At 38.9% G+C, this 18,258-nt stretch overlaps 1 protein-coding gene across 12 annotated transcripts in view; it reads left to right on the top strand.

The window, feature by feature from the left end:
- The window catches only part of Parp6 (poly(ADP-ribose) polymerase family member 6), a 32,470-nt gene that overhangs the window by 4,112 nt on the left and 10,100 nt on the right, over positions 1–18,258 (top strand). For 10 of the 12 annotated variants that reach the window (XR_011706700.1, XR_011706701.1, XM_071608442.1 and 7 more), the window contains 14 exons: positions 83–160; positions 882–976; positions 1,614–1,674; positions 1,909–1,999; positions 2,447–2,513; positions 8,030–8,179; positions 9,253–9,463; positions 9,952–10,005; positions 11,717–11,812; positions 12,403–12,495; positions 13,216–13,341; positions 14,846–14,911; positions 15,847–15,914; positions 18,007–18,055. Coding sequence is in view for 10 of the 12 variants with exons in the window: in XM_071608442.1 (XP_071464543.1) it covers positions 83–160; positions 882–976; positions 1,614–1,674; positions 1,909–1,999; positions 2,447–2,513; positions 8,030–8,179; positions 9,253–9,463; positions 9,952–10,005; positions 11,717–11,812; positions 12,403–12,495; positions 13,216–13,341; positions 14,846–14,911; positions 15,847–15,914; positions 18,007–18,055 (1,305 nt within the window). In the remaining 2 variants the exon portion in view is untranslated. The remainder of the gene's footprint in view (positions 1–82; positions 161–881; positions 977–1,613; positions 1,675–1,908; positions 2,000–2,446; positions 2,514–8,029; positions 8,180–9,252; positions 9,464–9,951; positions 10,006–11,716; positions 11,813–12,402; positions 12,496–13,215; positions 13,342–14,845; positions 14,912–15,846; positions 15,915–18,006; positions 18,056–18,258) is intronic. The other 2 variants (XM_071608448.1, XM_071608449.1) reach the window with 1 other exon arrangement.

Here is an 18,258-nt window from a genome sequence, read left to right as displayed (position 1 = left end):
TTTTCCTGTTCTGTCACCCCACCATATTCCATGGAATGAAAGGGACTTAAGAAATAATTGTATCTTTATTTCTCATCATTAGGACATCAAAGGCCAGTTCTGGAATGATGATGATTCAGAAGGAGATAATGAATCAGAGGAATTTCTCTATGGAGTTCAGGTGAGGTTATATTCTTTATAATATTCAATGTTGGGTGGTCTTGATTTTATTCTCTGGATACATCAAGAGTGAAAGAAGTTGTCCTGGAGCAGTGATGAGATGAGGATATAATGTTGGTAAGGTCTAATTATGGTCTTGTCAGAGCTTATCCCATGTCTTTGCTCCTGCTAGGCTGGGACTTATACCTGTTACAGAGTAAACTACATCCTCTGTAAATGAAAGCCATATGTATTTTCTTAGGAACTATTTTTTTTTTTTTACTTATTTCACTAGCCAGTGAGGATTATTCATTAGGGTCAAGTCTTAAAAGGACATACTCTTGAGCAAAAATGCTCACACTTTCAGAACGCTCTTCGGATAGAACTTACTTGAGTTAAAATCTGTACCCTTTAGCCTATCTGAGTTTTAGCAGGTCAGTGCCTGAGAGGAAAAGCTTAAGATTTAAAGGATGTGAACTCTTCAAGAAAGGCCTACATTTGGTCTTCAGAAACTTCCTTAAAGTGGTGATGTAGGAGGAAGGGATTTGTCAATAAAATCTCTAGCTAGGGCCACCATCAAGAACTCCTTTATATAAATAGCTTTCGCTTCCATGTACTGCTGCTGTTTGTTTCCCTCTGTTTCTGGTGTATCTTCATGTTCTTTTTATTTTTGTCTGTCTTTCCCTGTTTATATATCCTTTTCCACCCCTCCTACCACCCTACATTTTTTGCTGCTATCTTAGGGGAGCTGTGCAGCTGACCTGTATCGACACCCACAGCTTGATGCAGACATTGAAGCTGTGAAGGAGATCTACAGTGAGAACTCTGTATCCATCAGGTAAGACTCTACTTCAGGATGGCAGGGGAGCAAGTCACTTATTTCTGAGTTGTTAAAAGACTAAAGGTTTTTTTTCTTTTTATGTTGTGATAAGGGGATAAATAGTGAGCTTAATGATAAAATTTGCCCAAAATACTGATGCTTGGCTAACAGGAGGTATTGGTAGTAAAACTACTTTTCTTAGAAGTTCCCTCTTAGCCAGGGGCACCTACAATCCCAGCTTCTGGGAAGGCTAAAGCAGGAGGAATGCAAGTTCAAGGTCAGCCTTAGTTGCTTAGTGAGACAGTGTCTCAAAAATAATAATACCATAAAAATAAAAAGGGCTAGGTGCTCCTGGGTTTAATCTTCAGTATGGCCAAAGCAACAACAACGATAATAATAATAAGTAAATAAATTTCTTCTTATCCTAAATTTCTGAAAGTCAGTAATTTTACTTTTGATGTAAGAAGAGTTTCTGTCCTAGAGAAAGCCCTGATCATATAAGTGGCTTGAGATCATCCAGCTAAGACCCTATATACAGACTGTCTTCTAGCCTTTCCTCTCGCCTGTCCCCAGTTCAGTTCTCCTTCTGTCTCAGTTTCTGTTCCCTTCTTTCTCCCTTAATGAGACTCACCTGTAGTTGCCTGTATCTCTGTAGAGAATATGGAACTATCGATGACGTGGACATTGATCTCCACATCAACATCAGCTTCCTCGATGTAAGTGGTGCTAGTACCTGCCAACAACATGTCTATCTGGACTTGTGGATTTTGTCATGTAGGCCAGGAGTCTTGTTCCTGAGTGCTGTATTTGGAGCACAGGTTCTGCATCTCTGTCTTTCCTAGACCATCAGCAGACAGTGGTGTGTACTGTCATGTGCATGTATGTGTTGCATAGGGGAAATTTCAAGTCCATTCCAATTGTAAACTGGAAACTTTCCCTTATTCTTTTAGGAGGAAGTATCTACAGCCTGGAAGGTCCTCCGGACAGAACCTATTGTGTTAAGGCTGAGATTTTCTCTCTCCCAGTACCTTGATGGACCAGGTAAAAGCAGTGATTTGGGCAAGCGGGTACTCTGAGTGTGGTCTAATCTAAAGTTCTAAGTTAACTGAAGTAGAAAAAAACTAGGAGTAAGGCCCTTGGGTTCAATCTATAGCTATTGATAGGGAATTTTCAGTTTCATGTCATTGATGTCTTCTCGATAGCTATCCCTTAAAGGCCTTCTTGGTTAATGAAATTGTTTTCTAGTTCTAAGATATCATTTATTTATTCTTCCCTTTCCTTCAGTTTCCTACTGAGAATATTTGAAATTGATTAGAGAGCTTCCACAATCTATCTACCTCAGAAGTTTTTCTCTTCCACATTATTATTTAGAATATGCAGTAGCTACTGTTTTTAGACTGTGAGGAAACTATTCCACTGAACTATGGCTTTAAACTCCAAGGAGGATAGAGATATGTATACACTAGGAACTTTCTCTTCTCTTTGCAGAACCATCAATTGAGGTTTTCCAGCCATCGAATAAGGAAGGATTTGGACTGGGTCTTCAGTTGAAAAAGTAAGAAATTTGATTTTTTTTTTTTTTTTTTTTGTTCATGGATATGTGAGGGAAAGAGAGATGGACACATGAGTCAGGTTTTTGTATCTGTGGGAAAATACCTGAGATATTCACTTTGAAAGTAGGAAAAATTTATTTTGGCATAGAGTGTTAAAGATTTCAGTCCATGATTGCTTGGATCTGTTGCTTTGGGCTGTGGTAGCATAGTACAGCATGGTGGGAGTGCATGGAAGAAGAGGCCTGTTCACCTAATGGTGGAAGGGAAGAAGGAAATAAAGAAATGGAAAGTGAAGGCTTAGGGTTCCAATATCCCCTTCAGGGGCATACCCTCTGACCCTAACTTCCTCCCACTAGGCCTTACTTTAAAAAGGTCACATTTTTCAATAGTGCCATAAGCTGGGACCAGACCTTCAACACATAGACTTTTGGACATCAAAGATGTAAACTATAGCAACACATGTGCATGGACAGAGCCTTGGATCGAATGCTTCCTTTTTAAAAATACCCTTTTGAAATAAGCCAGGAAAAACTAAGAAACAAATTTCGGTAGCATTATTTATGGTTGTAAAAGGGAGCCTATGGTTCTTGGGTATCAGACCTTGAGAATTCCTGGAAGTTAAGGAGTAGTTCATCACTGTTTAGCATTTAAAGAAAAGTCAGGCATGGTGGCACATATCTGTATTCTCATTGATGCAGGAAGCTGAGGCAGGAAGATCTCAAGTTTGGGTTTTTTTTTTTTTTTTTTTGTACAAATTCAGTGTTTTATTAGTGTGAATGTGTGTTTCTTTAAATGCCCTTTTAAAATTTTTACTTGTAGGATTGCAAGTTGAGGCCAACTTCATGTAACTTAGAGTCTCTCAAAATTTTAAAAATTTAAATAAAATTTTTAAAAAGACTGGGGATGGGCTGGGATTGTGGCTCAGTGGCAGAGTGCTTGCCTAGCATGTGTGAGACACTGGGTTCAATTCTCAGCACCGCATATCAATAAATAAGGTAAAGGTCTATTGACAACTAAAAAAATAAGATAATTTTTAAAAAAAGGACTGGGGATATAGCTCAGTGGTAAAAGTGCCCCTGGGTTCAATTCCCGGCCCAAAAAATAGAATACAATTGTGGAATCAGAATCACGCTATCCACATTTCCTCTTGTGATTTCCTAGGAATAGGGCTCTAGGAGCTTAGACAATTTTAGTTTCTTGAAGTTGTTGAGAAGTTTGTGCTAAGTATTTGCTGTACAAAGAGAAGTGTAGCACATTTTCCACATCATTGATGTTCCAAATAAAGTCCAATGGATATTTGTTCTAATACAAGTGAATTTGTAAGATCTAGGAAGAATATAGTGGAAGGATTGACTCTGTCTGGTGGCAAGTAAGAGCTGTGAGTGAAAAAATGAAAAGGAGATGATTAATGATTTTCTAGCACAGAAGAATGGATAATATTTACAGGGGCATAATCACATGAAGCACCATGTGTGTAAGGAGTTTCAAGAAGTTGAATATTATTGATAAATATAAGGGGAGATCCAGATGTGCTAGTGCATTCCTGTAATGCCAGCTACTTGAAGGCTGAGGCGGGAGCATGGCAAGTTTGATGCAAGCTTTGGCAACCTAGTAAGACCCTGTCTCAAATATTCTTGAAAAGGACTGGGGATGTAGCTGAGTGGCGTAGTGCCCATCTAGCGTGTGTGAAGCCCTAGGGTAATTTCCCAATATCAACAAAAACCAAACAAAAAATGAGGGAAGAATGGTAGTACCAAAGGCAGAAAAGTAGGGATTGAACCCAGGGGTGCTTTACGGCTGAGCTACATTTCCAGCCCTTTTTATTTTTATTTTTAAATATTTATTTTTTAGTTGTAGTTAGACACAGTATCTCTATTTATTTATTTCTATGTGGTGCTGAGGATCAAACCCAGGGCCTCGCACGTGCTAGGCGAGCGCTCTACCGCTGAACCACAATCCCAGCCCCTCCAATCCTTTTTATTTTGAGACAGGGTCTTGCCAAGTTTCTGAGGCTGGCCTCAAACTTCTAATCCTCCTGCCTTAGTCTCCTGAGATGCTGGGATTAAGGTGTGTGCCATTGGCCCAGTGAGTCAGGTTCTGAGTAGATTACTTCCTGCTGCTCTGAGAGCTGGTTCTTCTGAATTTGAGCTTCTTTTGGATAGATAATGAGGTGGATGGTTGCTAATAACTTTCCCTTGTTAGTTGTAATTTCAAAGTACTATTTTAGAGAGGATTCTCCCCCTATTATCTTCTGTTTGGAGGAGAAATAGATCTATTTTCATGATTTTTGATGGATATTCAACTACTGAGGAATCCCCTTGTTGGTTTGTAAAGCAATAGCACAGTTTATTTGAAAGAACTCTAAATTAATACCTGGAGACTTACACTCTAGTCCCAGTTCCAGTCAGGATTAGCCACCTGTGTGATCTTGGACAAGTTGTGAACCTGCCTCTACATCTGCCCTATAAACCTTTCAGAACTATGTGAATGAAATGAGGAGTATAAGCAACCACTTTGCGAAATGTAAAGTTTTATTAAAATGTCGAGTCTGGTGGGTTGCTGTGGTGCATACCTGTAATCCCAGTGGCGTGGGAAGCTGAGGCAGGAGGATTGCAAGCTTGAGGCCAACCTAGGCAATTTAGCAAGACCCTGTCTCAAAACAAAATAAAAAAGGCTGGAGATGTCGTTCAGTGGTTCAATCTCTAGTACAAAAAAAAAAAAAAAAAAAAAGCCAGATCTTGGGCTTTTGTCCTTTAGGCAATAAGAACATTGAAGGGTTTTAAGCAAAAAAAGGACATGGTCAGATTAAATTTCAGAAAAAGTATTCTGGTAACTTTGTAGTGGGACCAGAACTAATTTAGTATGAAGCTTTTATATACCCTTAGACATGAAATGATGAAGGGCTGAGCTAAAATGTGACTGTAGATTAGAATAGAAGTGAGAGCTGGTTCAATGGTAGAGCACTTGCCTAGGCTTAAGTCCCTAAGTTCAATTCTTACTAGTAAGTGAACAAAAAAAAAAAGGAAGAAAAAAAAAAGAATTGCAAGAATGGAGATGAAACAGAATGATTTTTGGGGTATAAGTCAATAAGACTGGGCTTGGATATTTTGTATACATTCGCAAGAGCCAAGGAGTAGTGGAAAATTACTTTAGATTTCCAGCCCTCCTGTCTAGGTAAATTGTGATGCCACCAATAAATAGGGATATAAGAAGAGGAGCATGGACTGGGATGTAACTTGTTGGTAATGCACTTTTCTAGTACATGCCTGGCTCAGGCCTCCAATACCACAAGGAAAAGAAAATAGCAGATTTGTAGCATGAGAATACATACCCCCGCCAACCCACCAGTTTCTTTTTGAAACTGGTTATTGAACCCAGGGCACTTAACTACTGAGTCACAGTCCCAGGCCTTTATATTTTATTTTGAGGCAGTCTCACAAAGTTGCTCAGAGCATTGCTAAGTTGCTGAAGCTGGCTTTGAACTCATGATCTTCCTGCCTCAGTCTCCTGAGCCACTGGGATTATAGATGTGTGCCACTATGCTCAGGTGATAATCCAATTTTAAACATATTAAAGGTAACTTTAGGATATGTAAATGGAGATGGCTCATATACAGTGTGTATATGAAGTACAGTTTGGTATGTATAGGAGAGGTTAGGGTTAAAGATAGTCATCAGCATGTGGATAGAAATTAAAACCAGTGAATATGAGATAGCTAAAGGAGAGCATGATAGAAAAGAAAATAGAATCAAAGGTAATATACCTTTTAACACCTAGACAGAATACCCAGGAAACCCCAGAGAAAGAAGAAACACTAAAGGTAGGTCAGAGAAGAATGGTATCACAGAAGACAAGGCAAGACAACTTCTTTATCGAGGGTCAGATGCCAGTGAAGATCTGTAAGAGGAGAATTTTGAAGTTTCTATTTGATTTAGCTTAACAATGAGAACAATTTTAATGGAATGGTGAGGTAGGAACCACAGTAATTTGAGAATTGAATGATTGGCAAGAAAGTAGAAACAATAATTATGAATTGGGAAATTTAGATGAGTTTAGAAGGGGAAAAGTGTGAGATACTTAGACTGAGGTAGGTACAGAAAGTTGAAATTTTTTGTAATCTTTGGGAAAGGAACCAACAAGAGACAGAAATGATTGATAGATTGAGGTTCCTAAAAAGGCAAGAAGGGGCTGAGATAGAGCACAAATAGAGAAATTGTCTTAAATAGGATGTCACTTTGGTCCAGAGAGTGGAGGGATTGAGGTCAGGGTGGAAATAGGTATTATATTAGGATTAGAAAAATTAAAGGAGCTGATGTCTGATGGCTTTCTCTAATTAGAAGGGAAAGAGATTGTTGGCTTTAGGTGAAATTAGAAACTTGAGAAGTTGAATAATTATATTGTATCAGAAATGATAAAACTGTTCAAGGATAAGTGAAAGGACTGACAAGTCTGGGAGTTGGAAACTATAATTATAGTATTTCTTTATTTGAAATACTTCTGATTAAACCTGGGACCTCACGTATGCTAGATACTAAATCCCTAGTCTTTTTAAATTTGATTTTGAGACAGGGTCTTGTGAAGTCATGATACTGGCCTCAAATTGTGATCCTCCTGCCTCAGTCTTCCAGGTTGCTGGTATTACAGGCATGTGCCACCACACCTTTCTGGAAACTGTAAATTTGGGGATGTAGTGTTGTTTTTTTTTTTTTTTTAATATTTATTTTTTAGCTGGACACAATATCTTCATTTTATTTCTATGTGATGCTGCGGATCGAACCCAGGGTCTCACACATGCTAGGCGAGCGCTCTACCCCTGAGCCACAACCCCAGCCCGGGATGTAATTTTTCATCTAACAATGTCAGTATCTTTTATGTTCCTAGTTCTTTTCTTCACTATTCACAAGGCAGAGTGTGGTACTTACCTCTGTCCTCCCATCTCTGTTCTGGTTTCAATATAGTCATTCTTGGCAGTAAATTTCAGGTTCATAGCCTTTGAAGGCTCACCTTTGAGATCTCCCTGAAAGTGCAAAAAGCATTTCAGAATTTTTCTGATCCATTTACATAGTCAATGGGAGAGTGTACTATGATCCACTTTTTCTCACAGTGGATCCAGTGGAATGTACCCCTTTTTTGAGTTTTTTGTCTTTGGCTTAGACTTTTGGCCTAGGACCTACTTCTCTCCAGTCCCCTTCTGGGGTTCATACTGAGTCTTCATTTTTATCAGTTCTTTTTACCTTTACTCTCCAGGTCTCCCAGTTTCCCCATCGTACAGGACTCCATGCTGAAAGGCAAACTGGGTGTACCAGAGCTACGAGTTGGGCGCCTCATTTAGGATGGCATTTAAGATAGTAATTTCCATGTGCTAAGGTCATCTCAAGGCAGGTGTTCAAGCACACATTCCCCTATCACAATTAGTTTTGCAGTCTTTGGAATTAAATTATTTGCCTTGCCTATTTCCTATTTCTTGACCTTCTCCTTTGCCTGATCTTGCCTAAACCTGTTCTCTTTGATTCTTCAGGATCCTGGGTATGTTCACATCCCAACAATGGAAACATCTGAGCAACGATTTCTTGAAGACCCAGCAGGAGAAGAGGCACAGTTGGTTCAAGGCAAGTGGTACCATCAAGAAGTTCCGAGCTGGCCTCAGCATCTTCTCACCCATCCCCAAGTAAGAACCCCCTTAGCTAATCATCTGTAATCACCTCAGTCTTGTCTTAGCCTCATTCCCATCTTCTGGAATACATGAATTAATTTTTTCTGTCCTCTTTCTTGGTCCTCCAAATTCTGTACCTTTAACTACTAATAACACTCACATGTTTTTGTCCCCTTTGTGTCCTTACTCTTCTGTTCCTAGTCCAATGTTCATACCTCATCCTGTATGTAAAATACAATAATTCTGAGCTCACGGTAATATATTTGGAGATGTGCATGCTGATCTTTCCATCTTGTCTTCCTTTGGTTCTCATCCTTATTCCCTGTCCTAAGGAGGCAGAGTTATGGAATAGGCACCGACTCCTGGCTCTTATGCAAGGGCCCATTGATTTATTATCTAGGCTGGAAATAAATATTGCTCCATTCTTTGACCCTAGATATACATTGTTTCCTTCTTGGTTATCTTCTGATCTTCCCAAAGGCAGACACAAACCTAGGCTTGTAGCTTCTCAGGCACCATATTGACAGTCAGATAGTTAACATTAAGCTCTTCAGGATACAACTACTTCTTGCCAGTGTGTAGCACTTAATCCTTCTCTTTTATGACAGAGAGTAAATGAACAGGTCTCCTCTCCGAGGGATTGTTTCATACCTGGTGTTAATGCCTAGGCTTTGCCTTTACCTCCCTTCCATGTCCCAATCTGAAAAAGGTACAGGTAATGACGTACAAATCAATTCATTTAGTTGGTGTGGTGGTGCATGCCATTCAGCCATTTGGGAGTCTGAGACAGGAGTATTGCAAGTTTGAAGCAGCTTCAGCAATTTATCAAGACCCTGTCTCAAAAATAAAAAGACTTTGAGTGTAACTCAGTGGTAGAATGCCCCTGGGTTCAATCCCCAGTACCAAAATATATAAATCCAATAGTGTGATCCACTTTTTCTCACAGTGGATCCAGTGGAATGTACCCCTTTTTGAGTTTTTTGTCTTTGGCTTAGACTTTCGGCCTAGGACCTACTTCTCTCCAGTCCCCTTCTGGGGTTCATACTGAGTCTTCATTTTTATCAGTTCTTTTTACCTTCACTCTCCAGGTCTCCCAGTTTCCCCATCATACAGGACTCCATGCTGAAAGGCAAACTGGGTGTACCAGAGCTACGAGTTGGGCGCCTCATGAATCGTTCCATCTCCTGTACCATGAAGAACCCCAAAGTGGAGGTGTTTGGCTACCCTCCCAGCCCTCAGGCAGGTCTCCTGTGCCCTCAGCACGTGGGCCTCCCTCCCCCAGCACGGACCTCTCCTTTGGTACATGGGCTGGGGAGGATTTGACTTGGGTATCAGGAGGGTGGGATTGGAAATGTGGGAGTGTAGCTTTTCAAAATGGGGTGGGGTTATTAATGTATTATGAGTAGAATGGAACACATTTTTTTAATAGTTGAAACTTAGATCTAAACTGTCTGACTGCCTTCTCTGGTAGTAGGCCATAAAGCAGAGAAACACTGGAGATGGGCAAGTCATGTTTGATTTTATTAGACTGTGGTTAGAACTTGGTAGTTAACTTCTATACTGATCTGTTCCATCTACTTTGGAAAGGATTAAAGACGAGTTAACACTAGTCTAGAATCTTTGGCAAAAAATGTCTTAAAAAGAAAAAATCTCTCCAGCTTTGAGGTTGCTTTTTTTGAAATAGGACTTAGTAATTTTAGGAAAATCCTAGGTGATGGGTCAGTGAGGTCTTTAGAGGCCCCTCCTTCATAAGAGATTTATGAGATCTTGTCTTTTACTTCCACCAGGTCAGTGGTCACTGCAAGAACATTCCCACTCTGGAGTATGGATTCCTTGTCCAGGTAATTAGGTCTAAAGCTTCAGTCCAAACATCTTACTTATTGTCTGACCATATGATCCCCTAAGATCGCACTGCTCTTTTAGTCAGTTAAATATTTCCTGAGTTGCTTTGTTCCCAGAACTATATTAATAAGTATTGAATGGATAAGAGAGAAGATATAGTTCCCAACCTCATGTGTTCTCAGCATGGGTTTAATCCCCAATATTAGGACTAAAACAAACAAACAAAAAACTTACAGAATTATTGGGAACACTTAGGATGGGGTACAAATGTACTGTGAATTTTAAGTATATAAAGTGTTAAGAGAGGTATTGACACTAATTTTTCTTGCAGTCCCCAAATCCCTTGCTTAAGTGATCTTCAGTTTCCTTAAAGATCTTTTTCACTGCTAAGCCAATGCTGATCATTTACATCTTTCAAAAATCTCTTTACTTCTTTGAGCTTTCACTTTTATATCTCTGTTATCTTTTTTCATGTTATTCCTTCCACTGGCCTTCCTCCCCATGTCTGCCTGTTGCAATCAAGGTTCACAAGTGTCTTTTCCTTATAGTCTTCATTACTCCATTGCATGATCCTTTTTGTTTTATGTAACATCTCTGTGTCACATACCACATGTCACAAACCATTGTAAGGAATTTGTTGACATACCACATCTCCCCTATTGGAGTCTAGCATCTGAGACAATCTTTCTTGATAACATAGTCAAAAAGACCTTTTACAGAGCTGAGTGCATAGTAGGCATTTAAAAAAACCTGCATTAAATGAATTAGTAAAACCCCTTCCATCTCTGTTACCAGCTCATGTGAAATGGGACAACTTGATTTATTCACAAACAGTATGTTAAGGCATTGCTATGAAAAACATATTAGGATATTTCTGCATGAATTCTCAATTTGTACTACCTTCCCAGCACAGAATTCTTTTTTCTTTTTATTTAGTTTTGAGGGGTGTGTACTGGGGATTTAACCCAGGGGTGCTCTACCACTAAGCTACAGCCCCAGCACATTTTTATGTTTATTTTGAGACAAGGTCTTGCTAACTTGCTGAGAGCTGCCCTAAGTTGCTGAAGCTGGCCTCAAACTTGCAATCCTCCTGTCTCAAAGTTTCCCAGGTTGCTGGGATTAAAGGCATATGTGACCATGCCTGAACCCAGCACAGAATTTTGTTGGTGATTTTGACCAGTGAATTGACTAATTGTCTAGGTAGTTGAAGTGTCTTTTCAGGTCCCCTTGCAATCTTATCTTGGATTGAATACTCACCTATACTAAAGGGCAGTCTGTAGTGAGTACATCTACTGTTACTAGTTTAATTAGCACTTGCTTATGCTTATAAAATGCTTTCATGAAGATAACCTTACTTTTTGCAATATCCCGATGAGGTGAATAATATCCAACTTTATAAATGAAAGCATAGATTAACTGCCATCCGTAGTTACATTTGATACTAAGTAGTAGAAGTCAATTATTAACTCAGGACTTTAAATCAAAGGTCATGACAGGTTTTATTTTTATAATAATATACAGATTTAGCTCTGAAGTAGAGGCATCAGTTGAAATAAGTGCAATGCCCAAGAATCGATTCTGCTTTAGGCAAATGGCTGGAAGGGAGGAGAATAGCTAGAATAAAGCATAAATTATTTCTTGCATCTAAAAAAATTTTTCTATACTTGTGCGTGAACCTGTAAAATATGTAAACATCTGTTCTCTCTCCAGATCATGAAATATGCAGAGCAGAGGATTCCAACATTGAATGAGTACTGTGTGGTGTGTGATGAGCAGCATGTCTTCCAAAATGGTTCCATGCTCAAGGTATAGGCTCCTACCCTGTGACCTATTTCCTCCGCCAAGACCCCTTCATTTACTTCTCATCTCTCTTTTCTTCCTGGGCCTATGGTAAAGAAGGGATTCTGTCCCCAGAGACTCTAGAATTGCTTTTCTCAGAAAAGAAGTCTAATCATGTTTGGAGAGATGAGGATATGATAATGACCTTGAGGAAATAATTCCCATGCAGCATTTAAAAATAGGAATCAGATATTGACAAGATGATTGGATACAATACTATCCTCTGGTACTCCCAAGTCTAGATGGGTGGGTACTCAATTATAAATCATAATATATGTTAAATATATAGAAGAGATACAAATAATGTCATAGAAACTTGGAAGAATTATCTGACTACCTGACAGGTCAGAGAATGGTTCATAGGTAGATGACTTAACTCAAACTTTTTAGTAAGGCATTTTAATTAGATATAATACTTTTTGATGGTTTTCTCCTGATACAAAGGACCCCAAATTTCTACCTTATTCTGCAGTGGTCTAGGGTCAGACCTGTCTCTCCTTATATTTTCTCATTGCATAACTTACACCTATATTGTATTGTTTAATATGTTCATTCAGCCAGCTGTCTGTACTCGTGAACTGTGCGTCTTCTCCTTCTACACACTGGGAGTCATGTCTGGAGCTGCAGAGGAGGTGGCTACTGGAGCAGAGGTATGAGGAGAAGGAAAAGCAGCTGAGGAATTGGGATCAGGAAAGTCAAGGGAACCCAGCAATTTTACTCCTTGGAATTTAACCTCCAAAAATGATTTCTTATGTAAGGATGTTCACTAAGTTATAAAGTTTATAAGAAAAAACGAATACAACACCAACTCATACAAAATTCAGTTAAAGAAATTATGGTATGCCCTTATAGTAGAAATACTCTACACTTATTATTTATGGATAGAAAGATGTAACATATAGTTATATAAAAAAGTAAATATAAAGCTAGGCATGGTAATATGTGCTTGTATTCAGTCTCAGCTGCTTGGGAAGTGGAGTCAGGAGGATTGATTGAGCTCAGGAGTTGCTCATGCTTGGCATTCATGAGGCCCTGGGTTCAATCTTCAGCACAAAAAAAAATGAAAAGAAAAAACTATTTACATAGTAATAAATATCTGGAAGGATCTACATCAAACTTAATTAGTATTTACTTGTGAGGAAATGAAATTTGTTTGTGGGTGGATGATATTTATCTTTAATAAAAACTTTGTTATTACTTGAATTTTTTCGTATTTTTATTACTGAAATCTATATAATCAGTTTGCATTTTCTAATTAAACAGCAGGAAAATATGTTTTTAAAAAGAACAGAATAGAGAAATGTTAGATGCCATGGACTTCAAGAACTGAGCAGTTGTTTAAGCTTTGCTCCTTTTTTCTTTGCCCTAAGGTGGTGGATCTGCTGGTGGCTATGTGTAGGGCAGCTTTGGAATCCCCTAGAAAGAGTATCATCTTTGAGCCTTACCCCTCCGTGGTGGACCCCACTGATCCCAAGACTCTGGCCTTTAACCCTAAGGTACAGTTGCTTGGGGAGAAAGTCAGGGATAAATAACAGAAATAATAAGAGATAGTGGGAGACTATAGACTGCCATTCCAGCATATACAACAGCTTGGATAAGGGACAGAAGAAATGGAACAACTGTTTCTTGGGAACCCTTGAATCCTAGTGTTTAGCTGTTTCAGCTGAGTTCATCAGAAGAAAGGAGAAGAATTCATATTAGTTAAATTATTATGGGAAGAATATAAACTTTGGAGCCAAACATGGATTTTATTTGAAGTTCTGCTGCTCTCTAGTTGAATGGTGTCAGGGATGGCATTAATGTTTTCTTACCTATAAAAGTAGATAGTATTTACTTTGTGGATTGTCATAAAAATGAGAGATAATGTATGTAAAGTACCATATTAGGGTTCTCCAGAGAGAACCTAATATAAATATATATAATAAGAGAATGAAAGAGAGAAAGAAATTTATTATAAGGAATTGCCTCACATAATTACAGAGACTGAGAAGTCCCAACATCCATAGTCAGCATGCTGGAGACTCAAAAAAACCTGTCACATGTATAGTTGCCGTCCCAGACCAGAGGCCTGAGAGTGAGCAGACTCAAGAAGAACCAATTTTGTAGTTCAAATCTAAAGGCAGGAAAGATTGTTATCCCAATTCAAACAGGATGATTACACTATTATTCAATTTGTGGAGTAGGGAAAGGTTAGCCTTTTTGTTTTAGCCTTTTCAAGTCTAGTTACCTGATTGAGATCCACATTAGGAAGGTCAGTCTGCTTTACTCAGTCTGCTGATTCAAGTGTTAATCTGAACTACCCTCACATACCCAGAAATCCTGTTTGATAAAGTGTCTAGACCCATGGTCTAGTCAAGTTGACTCATAAAATTAACCATCACAAATATATAAAACAGGGGCTGGGGATGTGGCTCAAGCGGTAGCGCTCTCGCCTGGCATGCGTGCGGCCCAGGTTCAATCCTCAGCACCACATACAAACAAAGATGTGTCTGCCGAAAACTAAAAAAAATAAATATTAAAAAAATAATATTATATATATATATGACAATTTATCACTGTTAGTATCATTACTTTGTCAGGCACTATACTAGCTTCTCTACATACATTATTTAATCCTCAAAACATTTCTGTAAGGGTAATAGGGATTGCTATTTGCATTTGCAAATAGGGGCTGGAGGTTTTGCTTGGTGGTAGAGGGTTTCCGTAGCACTACAAAATTAAAAAAAAAAAAAAAAAAGCAAAATACACACACAACTGAAAAGCCATCATTTTTAAGCAGGGATACTAAGATTCTAAGAGGTTAAGTCACTTACCCTGTTATTTTGAACTAGCATGTGATTCCAGAACTGACATTAAACTTATATTCATTCTATAGCATACAAGTCTTATTTCCTTAAGCCCTCTTAGAGGTCTTTGTACATCCTACTTTGATTTTCTATGCTTTTCTCTCTCCTCTACTTTTCTTCATCTCATTCTTTTCTTCCCATTGATTCTCTACAGAAGAAGAATTATGAGCGGCTTCAGAAAGCTCTGGATAGTGTAATGTCCATCCGGGAGATGACCCAGGTATTCTGCTCTCTATGTTCTCTGCCTGCCCAGTTTAAGTGCCCTATTCTGTTTGTATAATTCATGGGAGTGGGGGTGAAGATTTAGAGAAGCTACTCAAATTCATGTATTTTTTCTGCTATTCCTTCTGTAACCTTCCCAATTCTTGTTCTGTGTTTTATTAGCTCTCTTACTCTTTACTCTTTTCACTCCTAATGTCTTTCTCAATCTTTATCTTTGCTGTTAAATCCTCACAAGTTGTTCAAAATTAATGTTTTTTGAAAATTCTTAGAGAATTAGAGAAATAAGGGAAAGAACTCTGCCCAAGGTTGGGAGGGTGAGGAGGGGGGCTTGGAGGTAAGGAACTAGACCCAGGGGCCTGCATCTTCTGTCCTTCCAGGGGTGGGGCAGCCACATGGAGCAGTGACCATCCTTTGACTCAAGGCTGTTCCTCACCAGATTTCCCCACCCCTCGTCTGCAGTCTCTGCATGAATAGACATTCATTTGTTCTCACATTTACAGGTGGGCCTCTTCTCAGCAAATCCTATATATCACAGTTGAGATTAACACAGAATGTACACTTAGAAGGGATGATTTACTGATCAGAATGACTTTGTTTTATGTAAAGATTTACTACAGGATTCCTTAGCCTAATCTTTCTGGGACATTGATTATATTTATTTTTTGATTTACAATCAGCTTTTTAGGGCTGTAGGAATTGCATAAAATGAGGGAGACCCACCTGCATGTTGTTTTGTAAGCATCTTCAGTCATTCTCATATTTATTTATGAGTCTTCCTAATCTGACTGGGGCTCCTTGAGGGTGGGAACCCCCATGTCCTCTTTTCTCTATGTGGCGTTCAATACCCTTGCCCTGGGTTCTGATGTCAGTCTATGGAAAGTGGGAGGGCTCCCATCTCTCCTGGGAGATAATCTTATGATCATTGTCTTACAGGGCTCATATTTGGAAATCAAGAAGCAGATGGACAAGCTGGACCCCTTGGCTCATCCTCTCCTGCAATGGTATGGATAGAGTGGTTCACCCTTCTTGGGGCAATAGAGAAGGGGGAAGGTTTTAGATATAGAGCCTGCACCCCTTAAAGGTGGTTTCAGTATTCTTCACAAGGTTTTAGGCAGTATGGATTTTTTTTTTTTTTTTTGGAGTTTTGCTATTGACATATCATGCCCTGACAGAAATTTAGATCCTACATAGAGTTCACAAATTCTTTTTTTAGTGTTCCATGTTTCCTAGGCCGGGGATATAGCTCAGTTGGTAGAGTGCTTGCCTCACATGCATAAGGCCCTGGGTTTAATCCCCAGTACCAAAAAAAAAAAAAAAAAGAAAAAAAATGTTTCCCAAAAGATTTGTTTGTTTTCTTAATTTTTTTTGTTTATTTGTTTGTTTTGTTTTGGTACTGGAGTTTGAACCCAGAGATGTTTTACCACTGAGTTATATCCCCAGCCCTTTAAAAAAAAAAAAAAAAAAGTTTACATTTTGAGACAGGGTCTCACTAAGTTGCTGAGGCTGCCCTCAAACTTTTGCTCCTTTTGCCTCAGCCCCCTGAGCCACTTGAATTAAAGTGTGCTCTGCTATACCTGGATTTTTTTTTTTAACATACATACATACATACATTTATTTATTTATGATTCTGAGTATTGAACCCAGTGCCCTGCATGTGCTAGGCAGGTGCTCCACCACTGAGCCACAACCCCAGCCCTGGCTAATTTTTAATTGAAAAAAAAAAATTGTCTGTTTCTCATAAAAACATGATGTTTTGAAATAGGTATGCATAGTGGAGTGTCTCAGTAGAGCCAATTACCATACTCATTACCTCACATAGTTATTTTTTATGGTAGTAACACTTAAAATCTACTCTTGGCAATTTTCAATGCATTTTTATTAAATATTGTCGTTACTGATAGGTTTTTGAGTGTTCCTTGCACATAGGAATTAGCTGACTTACTAGTCAGCTAAGTTTCCTGTGCATCCTGAGAGGTCTGTCTATCCTGTCTTCTTTCCTTGTCCCGGCATGTTCCCTGATATTGAATGTCTAGAGTCTGAGGTACTGTTATTATTCACTTCTATTAGCAAAGATTCTGAATATTCCCTACTGCCTGCCCTCCCTGACCATGATTTCTGTTTTGTTTTCTTGACAGCTTTCTTTTTCTTGCTTGCCTTTCTCTTACTAGTCAACCTTTGACATCAGTTCTTCTCAGTGCAACAGCTTCCTTCCTTTTGCCAAAAAGATTGCTCTGAGGGCTGGGGTTGGGGCTCAGTGATAGAATGCTTGCCTAGCTAATGTTAGGCACTGGGTTTGATCCTCAGCACCACATAAAAAATAAATAAATAAAATAAAAGTATTATGTCCATCTGTAACTTAAAAAAAAAAATTAAGAATAAAAATGATTGCCCAGGCATAGGGCTGACATCACAAGTATATGGATGAGGCACAACAAACAAACTGTATTCACTGTAGGAGAGTGCTGTCTTGCTGAGACCTCAATATTTTATGCCTTTGTCCTCTCCTGTTCTGAGTACAGCCTGTGTACAGCCTAGTCTGTCCCTGACTTCTCAGGAAGTTCATTCCAGTTTATTTTGTTTCTTTCTCCAGTTTAGTTCGTAACTTTCTTTTCATTTTCTCCATCTCTGAGAGTCTTCAGCCTTCTCTGAGCTCAGGCAAGATGGCTCCTGAGACCCAGTTCTGAGACTAAATCTCTGGTTTAAGTTGTCACCATTCCTAATTCAGGTCTCTCCTTTTATTTCTCTTTTTTTCTTTCTCTATTTTTAAAAAATAGGTGACTTCTTGTAGGATTCCTTTTGTTCCATCCTTTTCTCTCCCTGGATGTAGTGACCTATTTCATACCCTTTCCTTTCTTTATCCATTATTTAACTCCCAATAACTAACTGTTCTCTGGACAGTAGGTTCCCTTTTAAAATTTTATACATGAGCATTGTCACTCAAAAGGAATATTCAGATAGTGACCTGGATTTATCACACAATTCAGACAATGCTGTAATTCTTGCTTGTTCTCCCAGGGTCAAAGGAAGACTGTTCAGGATAACCTAACCCTATACTTATTCTATCCTTTTCCTTTTTTCTCTGTTTCTTCCCAGGATCATCTCTAGCAACAGGTCACACATTGTCAAACTACCTCTCAGCAGGGTAAGTGATCATTCTTCCTCTAAACCCTTCAAATTTGTGGTGAAGGGGCAGCAGGGCTTCCAAGCCAGCTGATCACATTAGCCATATTGGCTCTGTATGTCAACATAATCTTCGGGCCTAATCATATTTTCTTTGTTTGGGGTCAGTTTAAGCCTAATTTGTTCCCTATCCCCAACCCTTCCCTCCCTGATCTCCATTTCTGC

This window comes from Marmota flaviventris, chromosome 2 (genome assembly GCF_047511675.1).
Source record: "Marmota flaviventris isolate mMarFla1 chromosome 2, mMarFla1.hap1, whole genome shotgun sequence".
Classification (NCBI taxonomy): domain Eukaryota; kingdom Metazoa; phylum Chordata; class Mammalia; order Rodentia; family Sciuridae; genus Marmota; species Marmota flaviventris.
Note: the sequence above shows the minus strand (reverse complement) of the source record. Positions and strands in the feature narration are given on the sequence as shown.